The 25915-nt window shown below is 42.0% G+C and overlaps 1 protein-coding gene across 8 annotated transcripts in view; it reads left to right on the top strand.

The window, feature by feature from the left end:
• Positions 1-25915, top strand: part of Osbpl10 (oxysterol binding protein like 10) — a 293822-nt gene that overhangs the window by 205491 nt on the left and 62416 nt on the right. For all 8 annotated transcript variants that reach the window (XM_087182162.1, XM_004857821.4, XM_087182164.1 and 5 more), the window contains one exon: positions 15698-15908. In XM_087182162.1, coding sequence (XP_087038288.1) covers positions 15698-15908 — 211 coding nt within the window. The remainder of the gene's footprint in view (positions 1-15697; positions 15909-25915) is intronic.

Here is a 25915-nt window from a genome sequence, read left to right on the forward strand (position 1 = left end):
AAGTAGAGCAGACCCCTGACCCAGTGCTGTAAAGCAGGCTTGGCAGAGGTGGGGAAACGGTCTTCATTTATTGGATGGGTTCTGAGAACGTCATGACAAGTTAAACCTTATGGGTTAGAACCGCTCTCTTGGGTTTTCTGAATTTGTGGGGACTTTAGGAAGCATCCTCCCTTGTTCTTATTGTCCCTGGAACCTTTCAGGAGAGAACCGTTAGTTTCTTGGACGGTTCTCTCAGCAGTAGCCCCTCCCTTTCCTCAGGATGTTAGCTTTCACCCACCAGTGCCCACGCCCTCCACGTCACCTTTTTATCGGTTCGAAAATAAGACACACTCTGGCTCCCTTTAGCCTTATTTGCTTAAATTTTCTTTACTGGGTATGGACACATTACTTTCTTTAACCCATGTTATACAAGGGCATAAGCAATGAAACTATCTTTTGCTTTTTTTTTAACCTATGGAACTGGTTAAGAAAAAAGTGTATTGGAGAGTGGTAAGAAAGTACAACTCATAACATTACTGAGGGAATAGATGAGTGCAGTCATTTATCAGTGGTGAGCTGGCAGTATTTATCAAACACCTTAAAATGTTGACTATTCTTAAACCCAACAAATTCTCTTTCAGAACATAATTTTAAGAAAATTGTTGAAACTCATGGTAAGATTTAGCTACAGAAAAGTTTGGTGAATTGTAAATGACATAGAGAAAAAAGGTAGTTATCATTGTAATGTCCAGCAGTAGGAAACTGGGCAGTAAATTAGGGCATATTTATGTGCTGGAATGATCTTCACGGTTTTAAATACGTAGTATTGCAGAAATTTGTTGACATAATGTATAATAAAAAAGGTTATATACAGCATTATGGTGTGCAGCCAATTTCATAGAAAGTGACAGTGCATACACATTAATAGTAAATACATATACCCACAGAGATGCTGGGAGTGGTGGCGCACACCCATAATCCCAGCACTTTGGAAGGCCTAGGCAGCAGGATCTCAAGTTGGAGGTTCAGCCTGGCAACTCAGTAATTTAGTGAGATCTTGTCTTAGAATAAAATAATTTAAGAAAAAAAGAAAGGGTTGGGATATAGCTCAGTGTGAAGGATCTGGGTTCAATCCCCATTGTCTATGTCTGTGTCTGTCTGTCTCCCCCCCCCCCCATGCATGCACATGCACAGGCAAAAGCAAAAAAGAGGCGACATAGGCTTCAGCCTTGAATACCATCAGAAGGTGGATGTGGGGAAGGCAGGCTTTGGGAAGATATCCAGGAAAACCATTTGCAGTGTACAGCTAGATTAAGGTTTGTTCTGCAGATTTAATGTCCCCTCCCCATTAAGGAGACTCTAACTCCTTTTCTTCCGGTTGCTGAAATGGATGTCAGCCTTGCAAAAGGAGATTTCCTTCATAGCTATAAATTTCCCTTACTAGAAGGAAACGTCTGTTTTCAGTACTTTCCCTAGGTCTATAGTTTCTAAAATAACCAGATCACAGGGCCGAGGATTTAGCTCAGTGGCACTGTCTGCCTCGTAAGCACACAAGTCCTAATTTCAATCCCCAGTGCCAAAAAAACAAACACCGAAAAACCCAAACAAAAACAAGCTCACAATAATTCTTATGCCAAGGAGGCGTATTTGGGGTAGCATGGTGGTGTTTCCTATAGTCATATTTTGGGGTGGCAGATTTTGGGTCTTCTACAGCATCTTCTACTACACAGTTCCAAAAATGTACTTTCTGCCTCACTTTTTCTTTCAGCAAAAAGTACAGGCGAAGAAACAATGGAGATTGCATTGAAGGAACTTTTGTTCTAAAAGCAAGCTCAGGGCCAGGGTGTAGCTCATGGTAGAGTACTTGTGTGAAGCCCAGGATTTGAGCCTCAGCATTGTAGAAAATACAAAGCTGGAGTCTGCTTTGCTTGGAGTTAGCAGCTCTTATACAATGCAGCCATTAAAATGAGGTCTCTGTTTATTGGGATGGAAAAGTGGCCACATACAGAGACTGGGTTGCTACAACCTCATTGATGAAGTTCCATATCCTCTGAAACCACAGAAATTTGTTGTTTCCAAGATCTGGAGGTCAGGAGTCTAAAATTAGGATATCGGTGGATTGTTACCCTCTGAGGATCCTGAGTGAAGGATGTTCTCCAGGCCCTCTTCTTGGTCCTCGTCTTGCTGTATCTTTACTTCCTCTTCTCTCTGTGCTGTCTGGAATTTTCCCTTCTTATAGGGGCACCAGTCAGACTGGAATAGGACCTACCTCAACGTGATGATCTGTGGTGATGCCTCTCCAAATAGGGTCAATTCTGAAGTACTGGGACTCAGGGATTCAACCTATAAATGGGGGAGGGGACAGTTCAGCAATATGTTTTACCTGGGTTTTTCTTTTTTGGTTTTTTTTGTTTTTTGTTTTTTGTTTTTGGTACTGGGGATCGAACTCCAGGACCTTGTGCTTGCAAGGCAGGTGCCGGAACCATTGAGCTAAATCCCGGTCCTTACCTGGGTTATTAAAAAATTAGTGTAAGCCCATACAGGGAACCATGCCTAGCTATTTAGGAGGCTGAGGCAGGAGGATCACTTGAGCCTAGGAATTTGAGGGAAGCCTGGCAACATACGAAGACCCCCATCTATGAAAAAAAAATAAGATAAAATGTAATTAAGAATTTTTGAGAGATTAGTATAGGAAATTTCAAACATGAAAACATTGGAGAAGATAATATTGAATCTTCATGTCCCCTTGAGCTTCCTCCAAAGCCAGTCTCATTTCATTCGTGCTCTTACCTCCCCATTGGATTACTGTACTTTGAAGTAAACCCCAGGCATCAGACACAATGCAGTCTAAAGTGATAAAAGGCCTAAAGAGTTGTATAGAAGGGATGATCTCCCAAGGATAAAAGTATATATCTTTGTGTGTGTGCATATTAGAGGAATCAGAATAATACCAGATGCTACAGTGCTTGTCTCTAGGAAGTGAAATTACAAGTAATTTTTGCTTCCTTCCATATAACTTTATAACTGTTTTTGCTGATGGACTAAGCCAGCCTTTTGTAATCAGCAAACAAAACAGCTGGTTTCTAGGTAGTGTGAAAAAGTGAGCCTGAGGGGCAGCAGAAAGGACAAAACTTTACCACAGTCCTTTCCTGAGGCAGGAGATCGTATTTTGCTTCTAGAATATAAGAAAGAAATAAGAGGAAGAACAGAGGATATTAAGGCCAGTCCTGCCTTACCGCTACAGTGTAACTGCCCACCCAGCTCTCTGAACTGAGGCTTCCTTTCTGCAAAAGGAAAGCCGGACTTGATAGACCCCTAAGATTAGTTTGCTTGCTCTCCCAAGACTTCATCCTTTTAGTGTTTGCTTCTTACAACTTAGTAAAAGCTTGCATTTTTCATTTGTTCAGTGTGGTGGTGTTATGTGGGGTGATGAGGAAACGGTTGCAGAAAAGTTAAAGGTGAAGAAGTGAGAGAAAGGAGTCAGCTTTTAAGAAATGCAGAGGGCTCATCCCCCTTCAGAATGTGTGTGTTTGTGTGGTTCAAAACCTTGCCTTTGCCCTCTGTCCTCTCCCCTGGACAGCATGGGCCGGTTTATAAACAGCACTGAAACTTCTTGGCAGTGCTCAGCACATGCATTATTAAACTCTGCAGGGACTGGAAAAGACTTCAGAAGTCCTGAGTCTCTGGGGTGTCCTTCCAACCACTCTGGAATTTCTGCCCCCCTCATCTCATATGATAAAAGTCAGCTGTCAGAATGTTGAACTCTGAAATGCCATTAGCCTGTCCTCCTTTCCAGGCATGGAGGTGGACAGAAAAATCTGGGGTCATGGCTTAAGTCATTTAGTAATGATGGGCCTCAGTAATGACACTGTGAAGTCCAAGGCAAATTGGGTGTGAATCTGAAAGCAGTTAAACATCTGGGGATGGCGACTCCTTCTCTCCTGTTAATTTTCTGAGAGTAGAATAGAGTCCGTTACCAAACAGTTGAATGCAGCCTTCCAAGTGGCCAGTTAGATTACTTATGAAGCATCTGCAGCTTGGAAGTGGAATTAGGATTTTTGAAAGGAAAGCCCTAAAGCATTAAAAAAAAAAAAAAAAAAGACTTCAGGCTTGAAACTCCTTTCCTCTCTCCTCCCCAGAGCTAGGGGCAGTGCATTGTGGCCACTTGTGAGGTGATGTTGACCAAGCAAACACCTGCCCCATAAGGCTGAGGCTCCCCTCCCCCATACACCCATCCCAGGTGCCAGGCAAAGTCTGGGCAGCTCTTTGTCTCTCAGGCAATAATGGCAGGGACCTTGGAGGCTACAGAGGCAGGAGACAACCAAGCAGATGAAAATAGCACCACAGCAGCTCAAAAATTAGTTTGTCATTGGAACCACAGCCTATAGAACCAGCCAGACCCTGTGTGCTAGCCCTAAACAGACTGCCAGCTTAGAAAAATTCAAATACCACCCCAAGTTCCCTAACATCATAGCCAAAATGTCCAGGATACAATCGAAAATCACCAGTCATCCCAAGAGCCAGGAAAGTCGCAACTAGGCTGAGAAAAAGATAATTACCTGCGACTGAAACTGAGATGCGTCGAGTGTAGGTTGTGCTGGAGCACAGCCATGCCTGTGTGGTTGGACTGTCCCTGGCTGTTCCCAGGCTACCTTAGCAGAGCTGAATGGTTGCCATAGAGACCATGTGGTCCACAAAGTCTGGAATATTTACTCTCTGGCCTTTTATGGAAGTTTGCTAAGCCCTGTAGTAACCTCATTGAAAATCAATGGCCAGATTTTTTGAGATCTTCTTTTACTCATTTTTGTGTGATTCATAGTACAGAGTGTTACATTCCTGATATTGGTTTCTCTGTTTACTACCTATATCTTTTTATTTTGTTACTGTTTTTGCAGTATTGGGGATTGAAGCCAGTGGTGCTCTACCACTGAGCTACTATATCCCAGGCCCTTTTTTATTCAGAGGCAGGGTGTCTCTAAGTTGCACAGGCAGGTCTCAAACTTGTGATACTCCTGCCTCAGCCTCCTGAGTCCCTGGGATTACAGGTGTGTGTTACTACACCTGGCTTTTTCTTTGTTAGTAACTTCATCTGTTTAGCCAGAAGCATCCTCCCTTTGGAGATGGACCCCATTTCCTGCTGCTTGTCTTGTTCCTTATTGCCACTGCCATTCTCTTAACCCCACTGAGAAATATGAATTTTGAAGATACACAATTGCTGGGGCTTTTCCTTCTCCACTCACTTCATCAGGTTTGAGAGATGTTTGGGATTACGATGTTTACGGCCTGCTTACACAGACTTGTGTTTGAGGGTAGCCGGAGTGTCCAGGACTCTGGCTGTAGGGAACACTTGGCAGCCTATCATTCCAGGTGCCTGTAGTGCCCTAAAAAAAACAAGCATAGCCTGGGAAATACAGGGAAAATGAAATGTCAGGTGGGAAAAGTCAGCAGCTCACTGAGAGAAGAACATATTGTTCAGGTGTGAGGCTAGACTTTGCTCCAGCACTCCAAAGTGTAGTGAAAGACTCTGGAGTTTGGAATACCACTTCTCCAGAGAGTAACACAGTCTGTTGATAACACAGAGCTGATTTTGCTCCTCATGGCTGTGAGGAGAGCCTCGCCTCCATGGGGACTGACTTGCTTGGTCCCTGGGGGAGGCCAGGGCAGAGTACAGAGAATTGCAAGTGAGTTTAGGTTGTGGGGACTTGTCCATTGTAAGTGTGCGCAGATCCTGGTGAGTAGTAGTGTGGACTAGAGCCACACGGCTGCAGGCAGTTTCCAGCCAGGGCCCTGGCCTGAGGGGCCTGGGCCCACAAGCCCAAGCCAAAGGGCCACCCAGAAAAGAGCCGCACAGGCACACAAGCATCAGCCAGAGGCCAGCCCCATACCATCCATAACTACATAGACACTCTATCGAGAAACATGCTCAGACACCAGGGTCTGGGGTGCATAGCCCCCAGCCAAAGGCCCTCCCAGACAATAGCTACATAGGGGGCCAGGCCCTAGCCAGAGGCATGCCTAGATACTATCCCATATGTGCACAGGCCCGAACCAGAAGCCCGTCCAGGCAACAGGTCAGCAACCATTCTGAGCCCAGGAAGGAATTGGTATACTGGTGAGCGGCAGAGAAAAGGTTGCTCGGTGGCTTGCTGAAAATTGAAGACCACTGGTGAGCACAAAGTTGCCTCAACAAAGGCACAGCAGGCTGCATCTGTTGAAATGATAAGACACATAAACAAGACTCAAAACCACACTTCCATATGACCTAAGGCAACCCCAAAGGGAAACGAGATGGAACAATCTGATACTCAACCACCTAGACTCCTTGAACTGGCAACAAAAGAGGATCTGGAAAAAATGAAATCAAATAATTTCTAAGATAACAACAGAGATTGTGCCCACAGTGCAAGACATGATTAATCTACAGCAGACGCAGATGAAAAAAAAAAAAATAGAGGAGTGGAGGAACATGATGGAATCCCAACATAGGAAATAAATGGAATCCATAAAATAGATACAAACAGATTTCCAGGAAATTAAAAACTCCATTGAAAGTTTACACAACAGTATGAGCAAATGTGAGGATGGAATTTGAGACATAGAAGATAGGATTGCAGTTAGTGCCCAGGAAAAGAAAAATTTCTCAAAAATAGTAAGGAATCATGAGAAATAAATCCAGTAGCTGCTAGATGATGCAAAGAAGAAAAATAAGACTGATTTGAGTCAATGAAGAAACAGGAGAGAGTGCAGATGACATAAAACTGTTCACAGAAGTAATAGCAGAAAACTTCCCAAGTAGGGGAAAAGAACTTAACATACAGATAAGTAAGGCATACAGGACCCCAACTAGCCATGATCAAAAAAAAAATCTACACATAGGCATATAATAGTTAAAATTCCAGATATCCAACAGAAGAACAAAATTCTACAAGCAGTTAGAGAAAAGAAGCAAATGACATACAAAGGAAGGCCCACCAGAATCACAGCAGACTTCTCAACACAAACCCTCAAGACAAGAAGAGCTTGGAGTGACATGTTTCAAGCCCTAAAAGAAAACAGCCTCCAACCCAGTTTGATGTACCTTGCAAAACTATCTTTCAAAATTGATGGAGAAATAAGATACTTTCATGACAAAGATCACCTGGGGAACTTCATGAATACCAAACCAGCACTCCAAAGAATTTTAAACAATATCCTAGGAAAAGACAATGAGGACCACAACCCCAGGAAGCCCAGCAGAATGAATGCATCTGGCATGACAAGAAATTAAATGCAAAGGGGGAGAATCCAACAAAAAGAAAAAGTCATGACAAGGATAAGTCAATACATATCAGTTATAACCATCAATGTTAATGGTCTCAACTCACCAATCAAAAGAAATAGACTGGCAGAATGGGTCAAGAAGCAAGATCCAACAATATGCTACATACAAGAAACACAATTAAAAAAGAAACTCATAGACTGAAAGTGAAAGGGTGGAAAACAACACTCCATGTGACAAGAACCAAAAAAAAAGCAGGAGTAGCTATCCTCATTGCAGATCAAGTAGATTTCAAACCAACACTGATTAAGAGAGACAAAGAAGGACACTACATCCTTGTAAAGGGAAGAATCCAAGAGGAAGAGATGACAATCATAAATATGTATGCTCCAAACACTAGTGCGCCCAAATATATAAAAGAAATAGTAATGGACATGGAAAATGTGAAATAAGCACTAATACAATTGTAGTGGGGCACCTCAACACCCCACTGTCACAAATAGGTAGATCAACTAGACAAAAAATCAACAAAATACTAGAACTCAAACTCTTGAACAAATGAATTTAACACATGTTTACACAGTTTCCCACCCCACAAAATCAGAATACACATTATTTTTAGCTGGACATGGGTAGTTCTCCAAAATAGACCACATACTTGCTCATAGAACATGTTTAAGTAAGTGCAAAGGAATTGAAGTTATCCCCTCTATATTATCAGACCATAGCATGATGAAATTGGAGACCAGTAGCAAAAGAAACCACAAAAATTTCATAAACCTATAGAAATTGAACAACACACTACTGAACAACAAATGGGTCACAGAGGAAATTAAGAAATCAGTTTCTACAATTAAATGACAATGCCAGTATAACATATTGGAAGCTATGGGACAGAATGAAAGCAGTCTTATGAGGGAAATTCATAGCAGTGAATACTCATATTAGGAAAACAGAGTGAGCTCAACCTGATGCTGAACCTCAAGCTTGTAGAAAAAGAAGAGCAGGACAGACCCACAGCTCATACAGGGGAGGAAATTATAAAGATCAGAGGAGAAATCAGTGCAATAGAGACTAAGAGAACAGTACAAAAAATCAGTGAAGCCAAGAGTTGGTTCTTCCAAAGAATCAACAAAATTGACAAACCCTTAGCCAACCTTATCAGAAAAAGGAAAGAAATGGCCCAAATCCATACAATTAGGAATGAAAACTGTGAAATTACAACAGACCCAGTAGAAATCCAGAGGATCATCAATACCTACTTCGAGAACCTATACGCTAATAAGATGGAAAACACAGAAGAAATAGACAGATTCCTAGATACATAGGAATTACCAAAGTTGAACGAAGAGCACCTAAAAATTCTAAACAACCCAATGTCAAGCAATGAAATTGAAAACGTAATTAAAAACTTACCAACTAAGAAAAGTCCGGGCCCTGATTCTTCACTACTGAATTCTATAAGACATTTAGAGAGGAATTACTACCCCTACTGTTTAAACTCTTTAATGAAACTGAAAGGGAGACAATACTCCCAAATTCATTCCTGGAAGCAAGCATCACCTTGATCCCCAAAGCAGAGAAAGACCCAACCAAAAAAGAGAACTATAGGCCAGTCTCACTAATGAACATAGATGTAAAAATCCTTAATAAGATACTGGCAAATAGCATGCACAAGATCATCAAGAAGATTATACGCCCTGACCAAGTGGATGCAGGGATGGTTCCACATATGCAAATCAATCAATGTAATACACTATATCAATAGAGCCAAGGACAAAAATCATATGATCACTTCAATAGATGGAGAAAAAGCATTCAACAAAATCCAACATGCATTTATGATAACCCTACAAAAAATTTTAATAGACGGTGGCTACCTCAATCTGATAAAAGCCATCTATAAAAAACCAGCTAATATACTAAATGGTCAAAAACGGAAATCCTTCATACTAAAATCAGGAACAAGATAAGGATGTCCACAATCACCACTCCTGTTCAATATAGTCTTGGAAACATTAGCCACAGCAATTAGACAAGAGAAAGAAATAAAAGGAATAAAGATAGGAAATGAAGTCAAACTGTCATTATTTGCAGAGGACATGATAATTTATATAGAAGACCCCAAGAACTCCACCAAAAGTCTTCTGGACTCAATAACCAAATTCAGTAAAGTAGCTGGATGCAAGGTCAACACACAAAAATCAATAGCTTTCCTCTACACAAACAACAGACTCAATGAGAGAAAAATGGGGTAAACAATTCCTTTCACAATAGCATCCAAAAAACTGAAATACCTAGGAATCAACCTAACAAGAAATCAAAAGCTTTTACTCTGAAAACTATAGCACTCTTAAAAGAGAGATTGAAGATGATATCAGAAAATGGAAAGACATCCCCTGCTCCTGGGTAGGAAGAACCAACATAGTGAAAATGGCCATACTTCCAAAACTGCTATATAGATTCAATGTAATCCCAATTGAGATCCCAGTAGCATACTTCACGGACCTTGAGAAAACAATCCAAAAATTCATTTGGAACAAGAAGAGACTTAGAATAGCAAAAGCAATTCTAGGTAACAGAGACATGGCAGGGAGGTATCACAACCCCCAACTTGAAACTTTACTACATAGCTACTGTGATTAAAAACAGCATGATACTGGCAAAGAAACAAACCTGAGGACCAGTGGAACAGATTAGAAGATGCAGAAACAACTCCAGACACACTCAGCCACCTCATCTTCGACAAAGGAGCCAAACACCCTCACTGGAGGAAAGATAGCCTCTTTTTAATAAATGGTGATGGCAAAACTGGGTTTCAACTTGCCAAAGATTAAAACTAGACCTATATCTCTCACTATGCACTAAACTAAAATCAAAATGGATTAAAGATCTAAATATTAAAACAGAAACGCCAAACTGGCTAGAACAGAGGTTAGATAGAACTCTTGAAGACATTGGTGTAGGAAAAGATTTCATGAACAAAACCTCAGTTGCCCGTGAACTAGCACAATCAATCAACAAGTGGGATCTCTTCTTACTAAAAAGCTTCTGCTCATCAAGAGAAACCACCAACAGTGTTAAGAGACAACCTACAGTGTGGGAAAAAATTTTCACTAGCAGTTCCTCAAAGGTCTACTATCTAGAATCTATAAAGACCTTAAATCAGATCTCCCAAATTTAAAGACTCAATCCAAAAATGGGCACCTGAAATGAACACACATTTCTTGGACAAACAAGTAGAAAGAGCAAATAAACATATGAAAAAATGTTCAACATCTCTGGTCATTGAAGAGATGCAAATGAAAACAATGCTGAGATTCCACCTCACCCCAGAAAGAATGGCTGCTATCATGAAATCAACCAATAACAAATGCTGGCGGGACTGTGGGGAAAGAGGAACCCTGCTCCATTGTTGGTGGGAGTGTAGACTGGTGCAACCACTGTGGAAATCAGTATGGAGATACCTCAAAGAACTAGGGCTAGAGGTCCCATTTGATCCAGCTATTCCCCTGCTGGGTATCTTCCCAAAAGAATTAAAAGAATCATATCACAGTGATATATGTGCACCCATGTTCATAGCACAGTTTGTAATAACTAAAATTTGGAAGCAGCCCAGTTGCCCATCAACTGGAGACTGGATAAAGAAAATATGATTTTTGTTTTTTTTTTTTAATAAAATGGACTACTACTGAGCTATAAAAATGAGAAATTAGAGACATTTATAGCTAAATGAATGCACATTGAGGTGATACTCTTAAGTGAAATAAATAGGACACACATGTAAATACCGAATAGTTTCTCTAGTGTGAGAAACCGAAAGTGTAAATAAGGACTAAAAGGTATAATAGGTAATGTGAAATAGGAAGAAAAGGGGCAAAGGGGAAGGGGAAGTAGGAGGGGTAGGGGAAAGCAAAGAAGGGAATGGAATTAATATGAGAAAATTAAAAAAAAATGAATACAAAGCCTTTGTAAATAGGGGCGGAGGGGTTGAAGGGAGGGCAGGGAAATGGGGAAAAAATAAGAACCAAGATAGAGTATGAAAAAGTGCAAATTCCCAATGATGAATGTCATTATACTTTATACCTAAAGTGTAGCAATAAAATTAATATTAAGAAAAAAGGATGTGAGGACTTGATTGGGAATAGGGATGGATTGAGACGGGAACAATTCAGGGTTGGTGGGAACACTAGGCAAGGGTGTTGAGGCACAGAATTCAAAGAATTTGAAGGTGCAAATTGTGAATGGTTTCTGTAAGAGTTGATAGCTGTTTTAAGAAGTTCCTGTAAGGAACCCTCAGAAATTTCTGCAGCAGGCTCTCCTGCAATATTAAAATAATGGTTATGAGGTTAGTGAAAGATTAAAGTCATATTAATGGAGACAGTAAAGTCTCTGTGGATTTGTTCTTGGAGTGACCACTCCCCCCACCTATGACTTTTAAGCCTAGGTAAGGTCAAATCAAGTAATGTCTGAGTTAGCCATTGGTTTACCCTCTGACCCAGACAGGAGACTTAGCAGGACTCAGGAATTCCACCTGGCTGAGGGAAATGCCAAACCAAGAGTACCTTGTCCTTAGTGTCCAATTGTTTGATCTACTTCAAGACTGACTGAGTTATTGGAGGTGTCAGGGAGCCTGTGGAGACTTTGCCAACCAAGGCAAGCAGTTGGAGTTCCTAAATTTAGGATTCGGAATGATGTGGGTTGGTGATGGATGAATGAGTGAACTTGTGCTTGTTGACTTTCAGACTGTTAGGATTGGACTTTTCAATGGTTCTGAAACCTGCACCTTCCAGGGAAATGAAGCCCTTGTCCCTGTACAGCTTCCTTCGGTTCTCTCTTCGGAAGATTTAAACTTGTTGAACAGGAGTACATTGCATGTTGATCTTTGCATCTTGGTTTCAGGTTCTTTAAGCTTTATGGAGCCACTAGTTGTATTAGCATTAGTTCCAGTGATTTGAGTTTGTAATGCATATGCATTATTTGTGCTGTGGGAAACAGGTGATAAGATTTTTCCCCCTCTCTCTGAAGCTTGCCTATCTGTGAGGTTCAACTTGACCTACACTTAGCCTCTCACAACCCCAGAGTTGACACTTTCAGAGGGTATATCTTTGACTTCATTTGGGACTCCAGTTTTGTTTCAGTGTTAAAAGTTGGTAACACCATTGACTATGGAGGCCAAATGCCAGAAAGAATGGAAGCTTTCTCTGGTCTGGTTTTAAACACCACGGGTGATTAGTGTTAATGTGCCTGGAGGAAAAGCTCTGATTTGAAATTTACGAAATTAAAGCAAGTGATTCAACATGTTTTTAAAGGCAGGTCTCTGCCGCTTGGTCAGCTGGCGGAGGATTGTACCCTTTTGTTCCTAAGCCTGTGGGCACCTTGAAAAAGGCAGCAGGAGCCTCTTAGTATCTTCTCTTGGTGTTTTGGGCGTGCACGGCAAATGTGAGCAGTAATAACTGTAACTACAGCTCTGAGGTCCAGATGCCTATTTGTTTCAAGGTCACTCAGTTTCTTTGAGTCTAATGCAATAAAATGAGGATCTGTGTCAACCATGTCATTGAAAACTAGAGTTCTATTTCACAATTTATAGAAAAGGGGGACAGAAACTAATCTTTAGGAGGCATCTACTCTGAGCCAGGCAAAAGGCACTTAGCTCATTTTATCTTTAGTACTCAATTTACCAAGAAAGATGTTGAAAGCCATGAGGTCCCTGATTATTGGTAAGAGGCTTGCAGAGTTGCTCAGGGGGTACTACTGATGTTTATTTAGGTAGTAGGACTCTGTGTGTGGGCTGCTCGTGAGGCCTGTAGCACCCCAGACCCAACCTACTCGGAGCTAGTGGGTCTCCTGTTTATTGCAACCCTCAAAGCACCCCACTCCTGTCTCCAGATGCCTCTTCTAAAAGGCTGCCCTGCCTTTGCCACCAACAATGGGCTCTCAATAAATACTGATCACAGCTGATGTGTGGGCCTGTCTCTGAGCCTCTGTTTCAATAGGGTAGAACATTCCCTAAGCCAGTTTTGTGTTTTTCTTACCTAAGATTTACCTAGTAGTTTATGCTTACAAAATAGCAAGTATTTATCCTATACTATGATTGGAAGATAGCTTTCTTTATTAAAACAAGTACCAATGAGGTATATAGTTAAAAGGCTTCCTTTTAGTTACCTTTTTAAGCATCATGGCATCATTCATAATACAGTAAAACCTTAGTTTGCAAGAATAGTTCCTTCCGCTCATAATCTAAAGCACTTATATAACAAAGCAGAGAGAAATAAGATCCACTTGTGACCCTGTGACATTTAGTATCACGCACTACTCATATTACAACACATCACTTGTTTATCAAGTTAAAATTTCTTAGAAATGTTTGTCTTGTGGAATAATTGCAGACCAAGATACTTACAATCCAAAGTTTGACTGTAGTTGAAAATACAATGTATTATTTCATTATTTTTAACATCTTTTTTCAACATATTTTTCTAGACAAGGTTTCTATAAGAATTTATGAAAATGCTGACTACTGTGAAAAGCTTGAAATCTACTTTTCCCTAGTTGTTAAGTTATAGTTGACACTCCGAATACATGGATATTATATCTTGTTTGACATTAAATGTAGCCAGCTGGCTGGGTTTCTTGGCAGGAGTAAACTGATATCAGAAGTATCGCCCTTACTCAGTCTTTAGTCATATTAGTTTCTGTGGACTTGGTGTCATAAATGGATTATGTGGCACTTTAGTGGCAGAATCATGAGATTTGGATTCATTCATTCCAAGTTTTTTTCCATATGCTAGGAATCAAACCCAGGACCTTGAGCATGCTAGGTAAGTGTTCTGTCAACTAAGCTGCATCATCAGCCTCTGGATTCATTCACTCAGTAGGTATTTACCATGCCTGGGATATGTCAATGAGTAACACAGATACTGATCCCTGGTTACACACTACCTTGAATGATCGTAACAAATAAATTACAAGTCAAATCAGAAGGCAATAATTGCTATCACGGAAACTAAAGTTGGTAAGAAAGGTCAGAGTATGAGGGTTTGGGCTGGAGTTGTGCATTTAGTTGTTTTGGGAAATTTTTTTGAGAAGGTGACTTTTAAGCCAAAATCTAAAGGTGATATGAATATTTTTTGAGCTATTATATTCCAGGTGCCATTTTAGGAGCTACATGACCTTTGTCATCTGCAATAGACACTTCGCACGACTGGATTAATCGTGTGCAGAGTAAAGAGAGGGTGCTGCAGACCATGTCTGCAAACTCACTAACCTGACTTTTACAGTCATTTTAATATAAGGACACTTGTCTTTGTAAGTGGGATGAGCTTTTTTTTTAGAGCAAGTAACTTCACTGAATTTTAGAAAATGGCAGGTATGTTTCAAAAGGAATTAGAAGGGAGAGAAAGGGTGAGTATAGAATGAGTTTTGGGCCCAGGTCCAGTGGTCTCTACAGAATTATTGGTTCTTCCCAGCCAGTGACATCACGTTGGTGACAAGGATCCTCTGGGGGTGACAACAAAGCAGGAAAGTTTGCCTCAAACTAAGAACAGCTTTTATAGAAAGCTTACAGAACTGTGGACCAGAGGACAGGAGTTTGTTCTGCCAGTGAGCTCTGTGACCTTGGGCCATGGCTTTAGCTCTCTCGCTTCTAGAATAGAACAGCTAATTATTTGCCACACACGGTGCTGAGCATTTGATGAATGTCATCTTGTTTAATGTGGTAAGTTGTAAACACGAGGGACATGAACTCCACAGATAACGATTAAAGTCCTTTTCTAGCTCTTTGGAGTTCCTTTCTCCTTGATTTGTCATTTCAAAGGCACAATTAAACTGCTGTTAATCTTATGACTAGTTTATGAATTGAAGCCAGACCACGGATATGGTTGTCTTGGTTTGTCACAGCACAAGCCATGCAGTAGGGCTGGATCCTGCCATTCATGGTGTTTTCCTGACATCTGTGGTACTGCAGAAAGTCATGTGTCAGAATTTTGGGGGAATGGGATGGCTCATCACTGGCTTCACTGTGATCCCATTTGTACAAATTCTAGCTCAGGGTTTTGCTTCCATTTCTTTGCCTCAGACTAGGACTGCGGAGGAGCAAAGGATTGAGACTGGAGGAAGTGAGGAACTAACCTCACTCTGAAAGAAAACCATGGTGTGTCTACTACCTCAGCTAAGTCTCACAGTAAAGAACACCAAGGATTTTGCAAGGACTTCTGCTTTTAATGTATTTATTATTGACTTATTTCTGAAGATCTGTAAAATGATACACTCAGGTGGTCGTTTTCAGCTCTCACATTGTAAAATTCTCTTTGATCAGAGTGCCTTGGAGTCTGACCTAGACCAGTGTCCCTCGGGACTGCACAGGTCAGCAAGGTACCAGCGTGACCAGGTGCTGGCTGGTCAGCCTGTTGGCAGGAGCACTTCTGCCCCTTACCTCCCGGCTGTTCTCTTGTTTTGTAGATGATGAACCAGGTGGAAGGGCAGCAGAAGAACCTAGTGCACGCCATCGAGTCCCTGCCGGGTTCTGGCCCCCTCACTGCCTTGGACCAGGACCTGCTGCTCCTGAAAGCTACCTCTGCCGCTACCCTCAGCTGCCTTGGGGAGTGCCTCAGCTTGCTCCAGCAGAGCGTGCACCAGGGGGCGGCCCCCAGCCACAAGCCGGGGCCCTCAGGTGGGGACGGGTCAGGATGAATCCTGCCCAAGCTCGTGTGTGTGTGTGTGTGTGTGTGTGTGTGTGTGTGTGTGTGTGGCGGGGGGGGGGCGGCTTTCTGCCTAGAAATTCTTTCATTTCTCCACTGGCCATCACCTGTCCTTATATTCCAGTATATCTCCATTTGTCCCACCATTCTCATTTTCCCCCTCTTCTTCCCCAGCTTGAGATCTGTTTTTTCTTTTACAAATTAGAATGTAACTGTCTCTGTGAATTTTAGTATGTTTACACAAATAACTATGAACTGCTTTTGCATTCGCTATCATCACGTGTGTATCTTATACCATTGGTGGCTCTGGCACCCAGCAGTCTCTTTCAGATCTGTCACTCTGCACCCTTCTTCCTTTATTTCCATGGTGTGTGTCTAGTGCAGTTGACCCCGGTGGTGACAGTCACACACACAGCCTCTTGCCATCTACTGCGGGAACATCCTTGAGCAGGTTCCCTCATGGAGCTGTTTGAGGGTTTCTCTGCAGCATGCACAGGAACATTTTAAATTCTTTATCCAGATGCCAGCAAAGCCTCAGTCCTTTAGAGCACGGGTTAGCCAATAAGCAGATGTAAAGATGCTAATGAAGATTAAATTCAATAGTAAAGGTCAACATAGCTTGAGTTTGGTCATGTCATATATAATTATAAAGAGTTATAATTAACAGAACAACAGAAGCTTCATTGAGCTTTGTTGCCCAGGGGTCACTTAATTAATGAGGGGATGAGCAGCTTAGGGGTACAAAGCATAGCGAAGTCAGGAGTAACAGTCTATCTCATGCTTGCTTCTAGTGCCACTTGCCTTCTGTTCCACTAAAGATTAAAAGTGTGGTTGGTTTTTCGAGGAGACTGTGTGTACTTTGGATTTCTTGCTGTCACACCCACCATTATTTACTGAGCCTGGTCCTGCCAGTGTTTGGCCTTTACAACATTTCCTCTGAAATTCTTACAGGGCAGATGTTACCACATCAGCGTTTCAGATGAGATACTGAGGCTCAGAGCAGTGAAATGACTTGCCCAAGGTCACTCAGCTAAGCGGCAAAGCCCAGTGAGTGACAGGCTCCACCCTCTGTGGCAGACTCCTCCCCCTGCTTGGGGCTCTTTGTTCCATCCAGAGAAAACCACCCAACCGGCTCTGAGTCCTCCGAAGTGGGGCTGGGGACAATGTCTGCTAGCATCACGATTCTCTTGGGACAGGCATATATTTATTTTATTTTTAAATTAACTTCAAGTTAACATGGTAGCATATGTTTGTAATCTCAGTTCTCTGGGATGGTGAGGCGGGAGGACTGCAAATTTGAGCCCAGCTCCAACAATTTAGCAAGACCCTGTCTCAAGATGAAAAAACTAAAAAGGAACCAGATGTGGTCATCCACCCCTGTAATCCTAGCACTCAAGAGGCTGAGTCAGGAGGATTGATATGAGTTTGAGGACAGCTAGGGCTACATTGTGAGTTTAAGGCAACTTGAACTACATAGCAAGACCCTGTCCCCCAAAACTCTAAAATAAAAAGGGTTGGTGACATAGGTCAGTGTGAAGGCCTTGTCAATCCCCACTACCAAAGAATAAAACTTTGGGCTTCAGAAAAGTTACAGGAATTGTGTGGAATATTCTTATATGTCCCTCTCCAAATTCCTTAAATGGTAGCATCTAAGACATTTGCACCAACATCTATTTTCTCTCTACATATAAAGCATATTGATACTTTTTAACCATATTGCGTATGTGACGGCCTTTCCCTCTTAAATGCTTTTGTGTATTTCGGTTAAAAATGACATTCTCCAGTGTAGACAGCATAATGATCAAGATCACTAACTTAACATAAATACTGCCCTATTGTACCCTAATTTGTAGATCCTGCTTAATTTTAACAGTTTTCTCCCTAATGTCCCTTACAAACGAAAGAAAAGAATCTGTGGTGCACAATCCAGTGTTGGAGAGGATGTGTGTGAGTTCAGGTGACCCCAGAGCAGGGACTCAAACCTGCTTTCCTGTCCCTTCCCTTCTCAGCTTGAAAACTGAGTGGAAAGCTCAGCCAGACTCCTGATGTGGTGTGGCCTCAGGAACTTCCCTTGGGGCCCGGTTCGAATCCATAGCCAGCCTGGAGACTTTCCTGGTCTCACTCACCCTGGCTTGTAACTTCAGGCTCTGCAACTGAGTGGGTTCAGACCAAGGGTCTTTCACCTAGTAAATATGAGCTTGATCTATTTTCTTATTCCTAAAATTCTTTTTAAAAATCTATCTTCAGGGCCAATTTTCTAGCAAACTCCTTTTTTCCGTTCTGGTTTTCACTAGATCTCTGGTGTTCTTAAGGGCCTGAAGGGACAAACCTCAGATAATGTGGGACCTGAGGTACGGTGCCTGGTTGAAATTGACACAGGTATTGGGGAGGAAGGGAGATGGGCAGTGTCCCCAAAGTCATCCTGTGTGAGGTGTCACTGCCTTCGCGTCCTCCACGCCAACCCCTGCTGGCCCATCCTCCCTTCTTTCTGGCCATTTTCATCAAGGTATTTGGCTGAAAGGTGGATAGCAGAAAGAGCCTGGAGAATCATGTTGATTCATTTGTCTTCTCATTTCCTTAACCCATTAAAAAGTTATATTCCCCATAGCACATTAGCCTCATAAGTTTTGAAATGGTGTGTGGACATTTCTTTTTTTTTTTTTAACTTTTTTATTACTTAAATTCTTTTATTGATACATTTTAGGTATACAACACAATTACATTTCTCATTGGGAACTTGTACCTTTACATGATGCATCTTGGTTCTTATTTTTTCCCCATTCCTAGCCCTCTCTTCACCCCGTCCACCCTTCTCTATTTACAGACTTTATTTCCATTTTTTCCATTTCTCATCATTTTTCCTTTCCCTTCTTTCCTTTCCCCTGCCCCTCCCACTACCCCTACCCCTTTGGACCTTTTCTTCCTATTTTGCATTATCGATTATTCACTCTAATCATTGGTACATTTTAGGTATACAATATGATGACATTCATCATTGGAAATTTGCACCTTTACATAATCTCTCTTGGTTCTTATTTTTCCTCCTTCCCCTGCCCTCCCTTCAACCCCTCCATCCCTCCCTATTTACAAAGACTGTTTCCATTTTTCCATTTTTCCATTTTCTCATATTAATTCCATTCCTTTCTTTCCCTTCCCCTACCCCTCCCACTTCCACTTCCCCTTTGCCCCTTTTCTTCCTATTTCACATTATCTATTATACCTTGTAGTCCTTATTTACACTTTCAGTTTCTCACACCAGAGAAACTATTTGGTATTTACACATGTGTGTCCTATTTATTTCACTTAAAGAGTATCGCCTCAATGTGCATCCATTTAGCTATAAATGTCTCTAATTTCTCATCTTTTATGGCTGTGAGTAGTACTCCATTTTATAAAAAACCACATTTTCTTTATCCAGTCTCCAGTTGATGGGCATTTGGTGTGTGGACATTTCTTAAATCTATGTCACACACTGGGGAAGAAATTGAATTATTTCTTGCATCCCAGTCACAATAACAATTCCAGAATCTCAAGCTGAGTGGAAAAAGAGAATAAGGTGACCCCCTGAGCATTGCCACAAAGTGTTCGTTGACAGTCTCTGGGTTCTCTAGGTCAACTGTAGTAGTAGCTGCCTGCCACACACTGATAAGAACAGGGCTACGTCTAAGGAGTGCTGACTAGGTTGATGGAAGTTAGAATCTCATTGCAGTGAAACTTTGAGTTTGATGTTCAGTGGCAGGGAGGCCCATGGTACTGCAGCTTACCAAATACCCACAGACATTGTTCTTGCTTGGAATCTCTTTGCTAACTCTAGCCTTGTTTTATTCTTTGGCCCCTTTTCTGAATGAAAAGTGAATTAATGTGAGGTCTGCACTATTTCATGTTCGGTAACATTTTCTTGTGTCTTCTGGGAAGATTGTTGGCTTTGGAGCCTTTGTCTACAAATGCTTCTCTCTTCTGCTCATTTTTTTTCAAGCACACTAAGCAACTGGGCAATGCCTGGAAATACTTCAGTATGCATCTCCCTCCCTCCTACACATTTTGGCTTCCAGAACTGTCTCTGATATCTTTAAGATAACATCTGAAGGGCTTAAGGGCTTCTGTTTAGAGAGATTTGTAATGAAAATTAATAAAGTAATCTTGCCTTTTGGTCAAGGCTTACATTAAGCAGCTCCCTTACCATTTCTACTAAATTTATTTCAACAGCTTGATGGAGGCATATTCTTGGCTGATGGGGCCGGAATGTGTGTTTTCCCCAGCCTAGACGTATACCTCCACGACTGGGAGGAACAGGCCATGCTCAGAACTGAGAAAGGCTATGCTATGGGGGGTGCCTGGTCTCTACGCAGGTGACCAGTATGGGTGTAATCTAGACCTTTAAAGTAATTTGAGGGTGCAGCGTACTCTGTTACCTGTGTTTTCAGGTTGGTTCTTTGCTTATAGGCTTCAGTCCAGGGAACAGAGTTCAAATTCAGAGCAGACAGAAGTAACCAGACAAGCCTGATACAAATGCCTGGGAAGGGCTGGGCATTAATGTGGTCGGTACAAGTCACACATGAGAAAGGACGCTGGGTCCGAGCTGTCAGGGCAAATGATGGGGGATCCCTGCAGATAGCAGTGCATGACTCAGGTGCCCTTAGACATGAAGGAGGACAAAAGATGAAGAGACATGTGACTTTAAGGGAGGCGTCCCAGGGCAGAATTGAGAACGCCTCCTTTAACTCATCCCTCCATCACTGTTTTGTTCTTTTGTGAGGTTTGTGGAGAGAATTAGTTATTAAACCAGTTTTGTTGGCCCTCTTGTGATAAGATTTGGAAAAGAAATTAAGGGACACTACTGTAGGAGTCTTCTTGGCTTTTTCTGGCCATTTGCTTCCCTTCCTCTGCTGGCTCCACTTCTTTCCATTCTTTCACTCTTTTCTACCACTCTGAGCCTTTGCTTTTTCCATCTCTGCCCTTCATCTTTGACGCCTCTTGCTTCTGGTGAAAATTGTTCCCACCACTTACAGTCACCTTCCTTTATTTTATGATTAAAAACCCAAGAGAAATGTGATAATTCCTTCGCTAGATAGGATTATGGGAGAAGAGAAAAGCTAGAATATTTTAGATGGATAGATTAAAAAAAAATCTCTAAGAAATCCAGGTGTGGTGGCCTATGTAGTACCACAGTTCCATCAAGTTGAGTCAGAAGGGTCACAGTCTTGACTCCAGGTTGGGCAGTTTTGGGGCAGTTTAGCAATTTAGTGAGACCCTGTCTCAAAATTTAAAAAGGGCTGAGGATGTAAATCAGTGTGAAGGCCGTGGATTCGATCCCGTGTACCACAAACAACAACAAAACAAAAAGAAACTCTAAAAGTTTTTGAGTGGCAGCTTTTCCCTGATGAAAATAGTTGGATACTAACATCCTGATTTTCCACTGCAAAATGCCTTACGCTTTCTCAAGTTCATAGATTCCCATCTTACTGGTGCTGTATTTTGGAAAAACCTCTGGGTTTACTGAAGCTGGGAGGTGTGGTGGAAGCCCAGTGCTGCAGGAAAAGGGGATTTTTCAGATGCTGGGCTGTCACATCCCATGAGCAGAGGTCTAGCAGCTGTCAATGTGCCAAGGCTTAAACTGGGCCAAGGACAGATTAAGACAATTCCAAGCCAGACCTTGGCCCTTAAGTGCTGGTGTTTTGTTAGTCTCCTTTATGGTTTTGTTTCTGTATTTCCGTATTGCTTTTCTTCTATTTTGCTACACAGATTTTCTGCCTTTTACATTTCTCCTAATGTTTTAGGGAAAAATACGATATGAAACACGCATACATGAGTGGTTGCATTGTTTTTCAAAACCATCCTTTAACCTATATTTTTGTAGTCATAAAAGTCAAGGATGATACACTACTTCTTGAATCTTTCCGGTAAGGATGAAGATTGGTCATATTTTAACTCCTTCTGCATCTCAAGTCCATTTCCCAAGTTTTTGGTGCTTTAATGTGTGGGCTATTAGTAATTTGGGGCAATGTTCCAGATCAAACCCAGGGCCTCCTGCCTGCCAGCAAGCACTCTACTGTTAATATTTTAAGTTAGTATGATGCTCATGTAATGTTCGATAATGACACTAAAATCACTCTCAGCTGGGTGTGTGCACCTATTGAATCCCAGTGCTCTGAGAAGCTGAGGCAGGAGGATAGCAAGTTTGATGCCATGCTGGGCAATTTAGCAACTTTGCAAGATCCTGACTCAAAGTAAAAAATAAAGGGCCAGGGATATATAGCTCAGTGTAGAGGCCGATGTAGTAGATTCAGTGTAGATTCAATCCCCAGTTCTACCTTAAAACAAAAACAACTTTGGTATTGAATTTTATAAACATATTTAGAGAAATTATTCATAATTTGTTCCAGCCTGGGATTAGGAGGATATGAGTGAGGCACACTAGCTGTGAGTGCAGAACAAAGGGGTACCAGAAATCTCAGTACTTCAAAAATGTTACTTTAACGTAATGTATTTCGAAGGGAAAATGAATGCCAAAAGAATCCATGATGAACAAAACAACAAAATTTCACATAGAGACAATATCTTAGCTAAGGCTTCTGTAACCAACAACTGTAGACTGGGTGGTTTAGCAGAGATTTCTCTTAGTTCTGGAGACTGCGAGTCCAAGATCAGGTTCCCGCTGGTGTGGTTCCTGGTGAAGGTGCCGTCTTGGGCTTGGGGATGCTGTCTTCTCCCTGTGTCTTCACAGGGCCTTTCCTTGCTGTGTGCATGTGTGGAAGAACTCTGGTTTTCACTTCCTTGTCTTTTAAGCTGGGCATGGTGGCACATGGCTAAAATCCCAGCACCCTGGGAGCTTGAGGCAGGAGGATTGCAAATTCAAACCCAGTGCGGGCAGTGGGGCGGGGCGGAGGGGGAACACACAACAATGACTAATTCAAATGGATCAGGGTCCTTCCTCCAAAGGCCTGTCTCCAAACTCAGTCACACTGGAGGTTAGGACCACAACATACGGATTTGGAGTAGGACAGGGTAACAGGATCCAAATGAATATTCAGTGCATAGCAGAAAGATCCCTCAGGACAGGGATCAGGGGGAGCTAATTGAGGCTGAGTCCCAGACGAACTCCCTCTCTCCCTCCCTCCTCCCTCTCTGTGTTTACACACAATTTGCTTGGATACCACATTTGCCAGTGCACCATTTATTCTGTGCTGAGGTGAGTGTCTTCTTGCCTGGCCCTCATCCTGGCCTGGCCAGCTCTGTGCTTCTCTGAGTTTATTGCTCACTACCAGTACTTTGGTACGTGATTCCTGGTTCTTGATGTCTTAATTTTGCTTTTCTTTTTGTGTTTGAAGTTTCAGTAATCAAAATCCCAAGAGAATATCAGACCATGTGCTGGTGTGAGCTTCCACTGGTTGACTTTGCTGGAATGTGGTGGGTCCTTTCAGCAGCCTTCACTGCTTTGCTGTGGGGTTTGTTGTTTGTGTTCCGCTGATCTGCCATTCCTCCTTTGGAAACAGTGATCCTCTGTCTCTTATATCTCTGTTCTGTGTCTTCTCTGTTACCTTCTGCCTCTGAGGCGTAATTGTCATCTGTACCCTTGGTAACTGCACATTGGGTAGAACTTCCTTATCTCAGTACACTGCTTTCTAGAGTGTTGATTTTGATTTTTTTAAAAATGTTTATTTTTTATTAGTACATGTTTGCAGTACATAATGATTGCATTCCTCTTGAGGAGTTGGTACATGTACAGAACCCATCTTAATTCTTTTTTCATCCCCTTCCCCTTCCCTCCTCTCCTTCTCTTGGTCCACTTCTCCTTTGCAAAAGTTCTATCCTTATTTCTTATTTTCGATCTTTTATTTTGTACAAATGCTGATTTCATTTCCTCCTAATAATTCATTAATGTATTCATTTCCCTTTTTCTGTTTTCTTCTTCTGACTTTGTTTTTGTTTCACTTTACTGTGTGCCTTGTGCCGAGGATATACCTTCCCTGGTGTTTTCTCTGTTACTTTACTTTGAAAGTTTCAGAGATGCATTCTTTCCTAAGAGTATCTTTCCCCGGGCTCTGTATAGTCCTTTTCATTCACTCTAGGTTAGAATTTTTCTTCATCCACAAACAATATCAGTCTATCCAGACTCCTAAACCCATGAACATTTTTACTGGAACTAGACTATTGTGAGACAGGCATCTCTCTTGTCCTCACTCACTGGTTCTTAGATACTCTGAATCCATGGAGTACACACATGGTACCTTTATTCATCCAGTCCTAGTCTTTGACCCAGCATGCAGTGCACCACTGCCATTGTATCCTTGGTTGCCTTCTCTGGATGATGGTTATGGGAAGAGGAAGGGACAGCTTTGGGGTGAGGAAATGTAGTCCTGATCACCTAGACAAGCAGATCTTATTTTTTCCTGTAGTACTTAAGATTTTCTGTCAAAAAGATATTTACTACTTGTGTAATAAAGTAAAAAATTTAAAACAGTGTGCCTATTTATGGGACAGTTGTCTAATATTTAAGGTTTGAATCCAGGTCTCTGAGGCAAGAGTCAGTTGACAGGATAGGTAAGAAGTATCCATCTCTCCCTCCTGGAGTTCCAAATCTGAACATGTTTTTGTAAGTCCAGTTCCATTTGCTTTACTATTTGTGAAGACTCCTGTCAAGCTCTTGTGGGTCTTGGTTTTTGACCTTTTAGTTCTTGCTCTCTCCCTTCCTTTTTAAAAAAATCTTTTTTAAAAATGATACCAGGGGCTATTATATGGATGTTTTTTCACTTAGAAAAATATACATAATGTAAAATTTGCTGCCTTAATTAATTTTTTCAATTTAGTGCTGGGGATTGAACCTCTAGGGCCTTGTGCATGGTAGGAAGCACTTTACCAATGAACATCCCCAGATCTCCTGCTCCCTATGCCTACTTTTTCTTTTTTAAAACAAGGTTTTTCTAAGTTACCCAGGCCAGACTTAAAGTAGTTATTCTTTTCCCTTGGGCTCCTGAGTAGCTGGGATTACAGGCTACTATGCCTAGTTTACCATTTTTTTCTCTGTACATATCTATATTGTTGATACATTCACATTGTTGTGTGATTAATCTCCAACACTCGTCTTACACAATTGAGGCTCTAAGCTGGGTGTGGTGGCGCACACCTGAGTCCCAGCATTCAGGACACTGAGGCAGAAGGATCGCTGCGAGTTTGAGGCCAGCCTGGGATACATAGTGAGTTGAAGGCCAGCCTCAAATACATAGTGAGATCCTGCCTCAAAAAAATCCAAAAACAAAAACAAAAAACTGAGGCTATATACTCATTAAACAACAGCCCCCCCACCCCTGCACCCCCATCTACTCCTCAGCCCCTGGTCGCCACCATTCTCCTTCCTGCCTTTTTACCATTTTAAAAAATGAGTCTGGAAACTCACTCTTGGTGAAATTTGCTATCTCATACGTATGTGGTAAGCACACACTCTGCCAGATCATGTTCTAGGTTCTGGGCACTCCATCCTGAGCCAAGGGTACTCTTGTTCCTGCCCTTGGGAGCTGGCAGTCCAGGGAGGAGGGAAAACCCACCAAGAAGTAAAGGAGTGAGCTGGCCAAGTGCAGACTGTGCTGAGTCCTCTGAAGACAGGAAGCAGTGCCATGACAGAGGGCTGTGGGTGCTGTGTGGGTTGAGAAGGTGCCAGAAGACCTGTGAGCAGGTGATGCGGAGCTGACCCTTGGATTTCCTCAGGAGTCCTCTTCCCCCATCAGAGGGCCAGAGGGCCAGAACTCAGAGCAGAGAGAACACAGGCACAGAGGCTCTAAGTCAGTAATGAACTTGGCTCATTTGAGGAGTGGAAAAAAAAAATACCAGCATTTCTCGAGCCCGATGAGCACAGCGGGAGAGAATCAACCGAGGCTGGCAGGCTGTAGAGAAAATCAGGCAGTTTAGATTTTATTTCAGTTGCAATGAGAAGCTTCTTCAGGCTTCAGCAGCAGAGTTATGTGATCTAACTTTTGGCGTAAAA

Source organism: Heterocephalus glaber, unplaced genomic scaffold (assembly GCF_053883595.1).
Source record: "Heterocephalus glaber isolate CG9 unplaced genomic scaffold, H.glaber_assembly_v1.0 deba00001472, whole genome shotgun sequence".
NCBI classification, from domain to species: Eukaryota; Metazoa; Chordata; class Mammalia; order Rodentia; family Bathyergidae; genus Heterocephalus; species Heterocephalus glaber.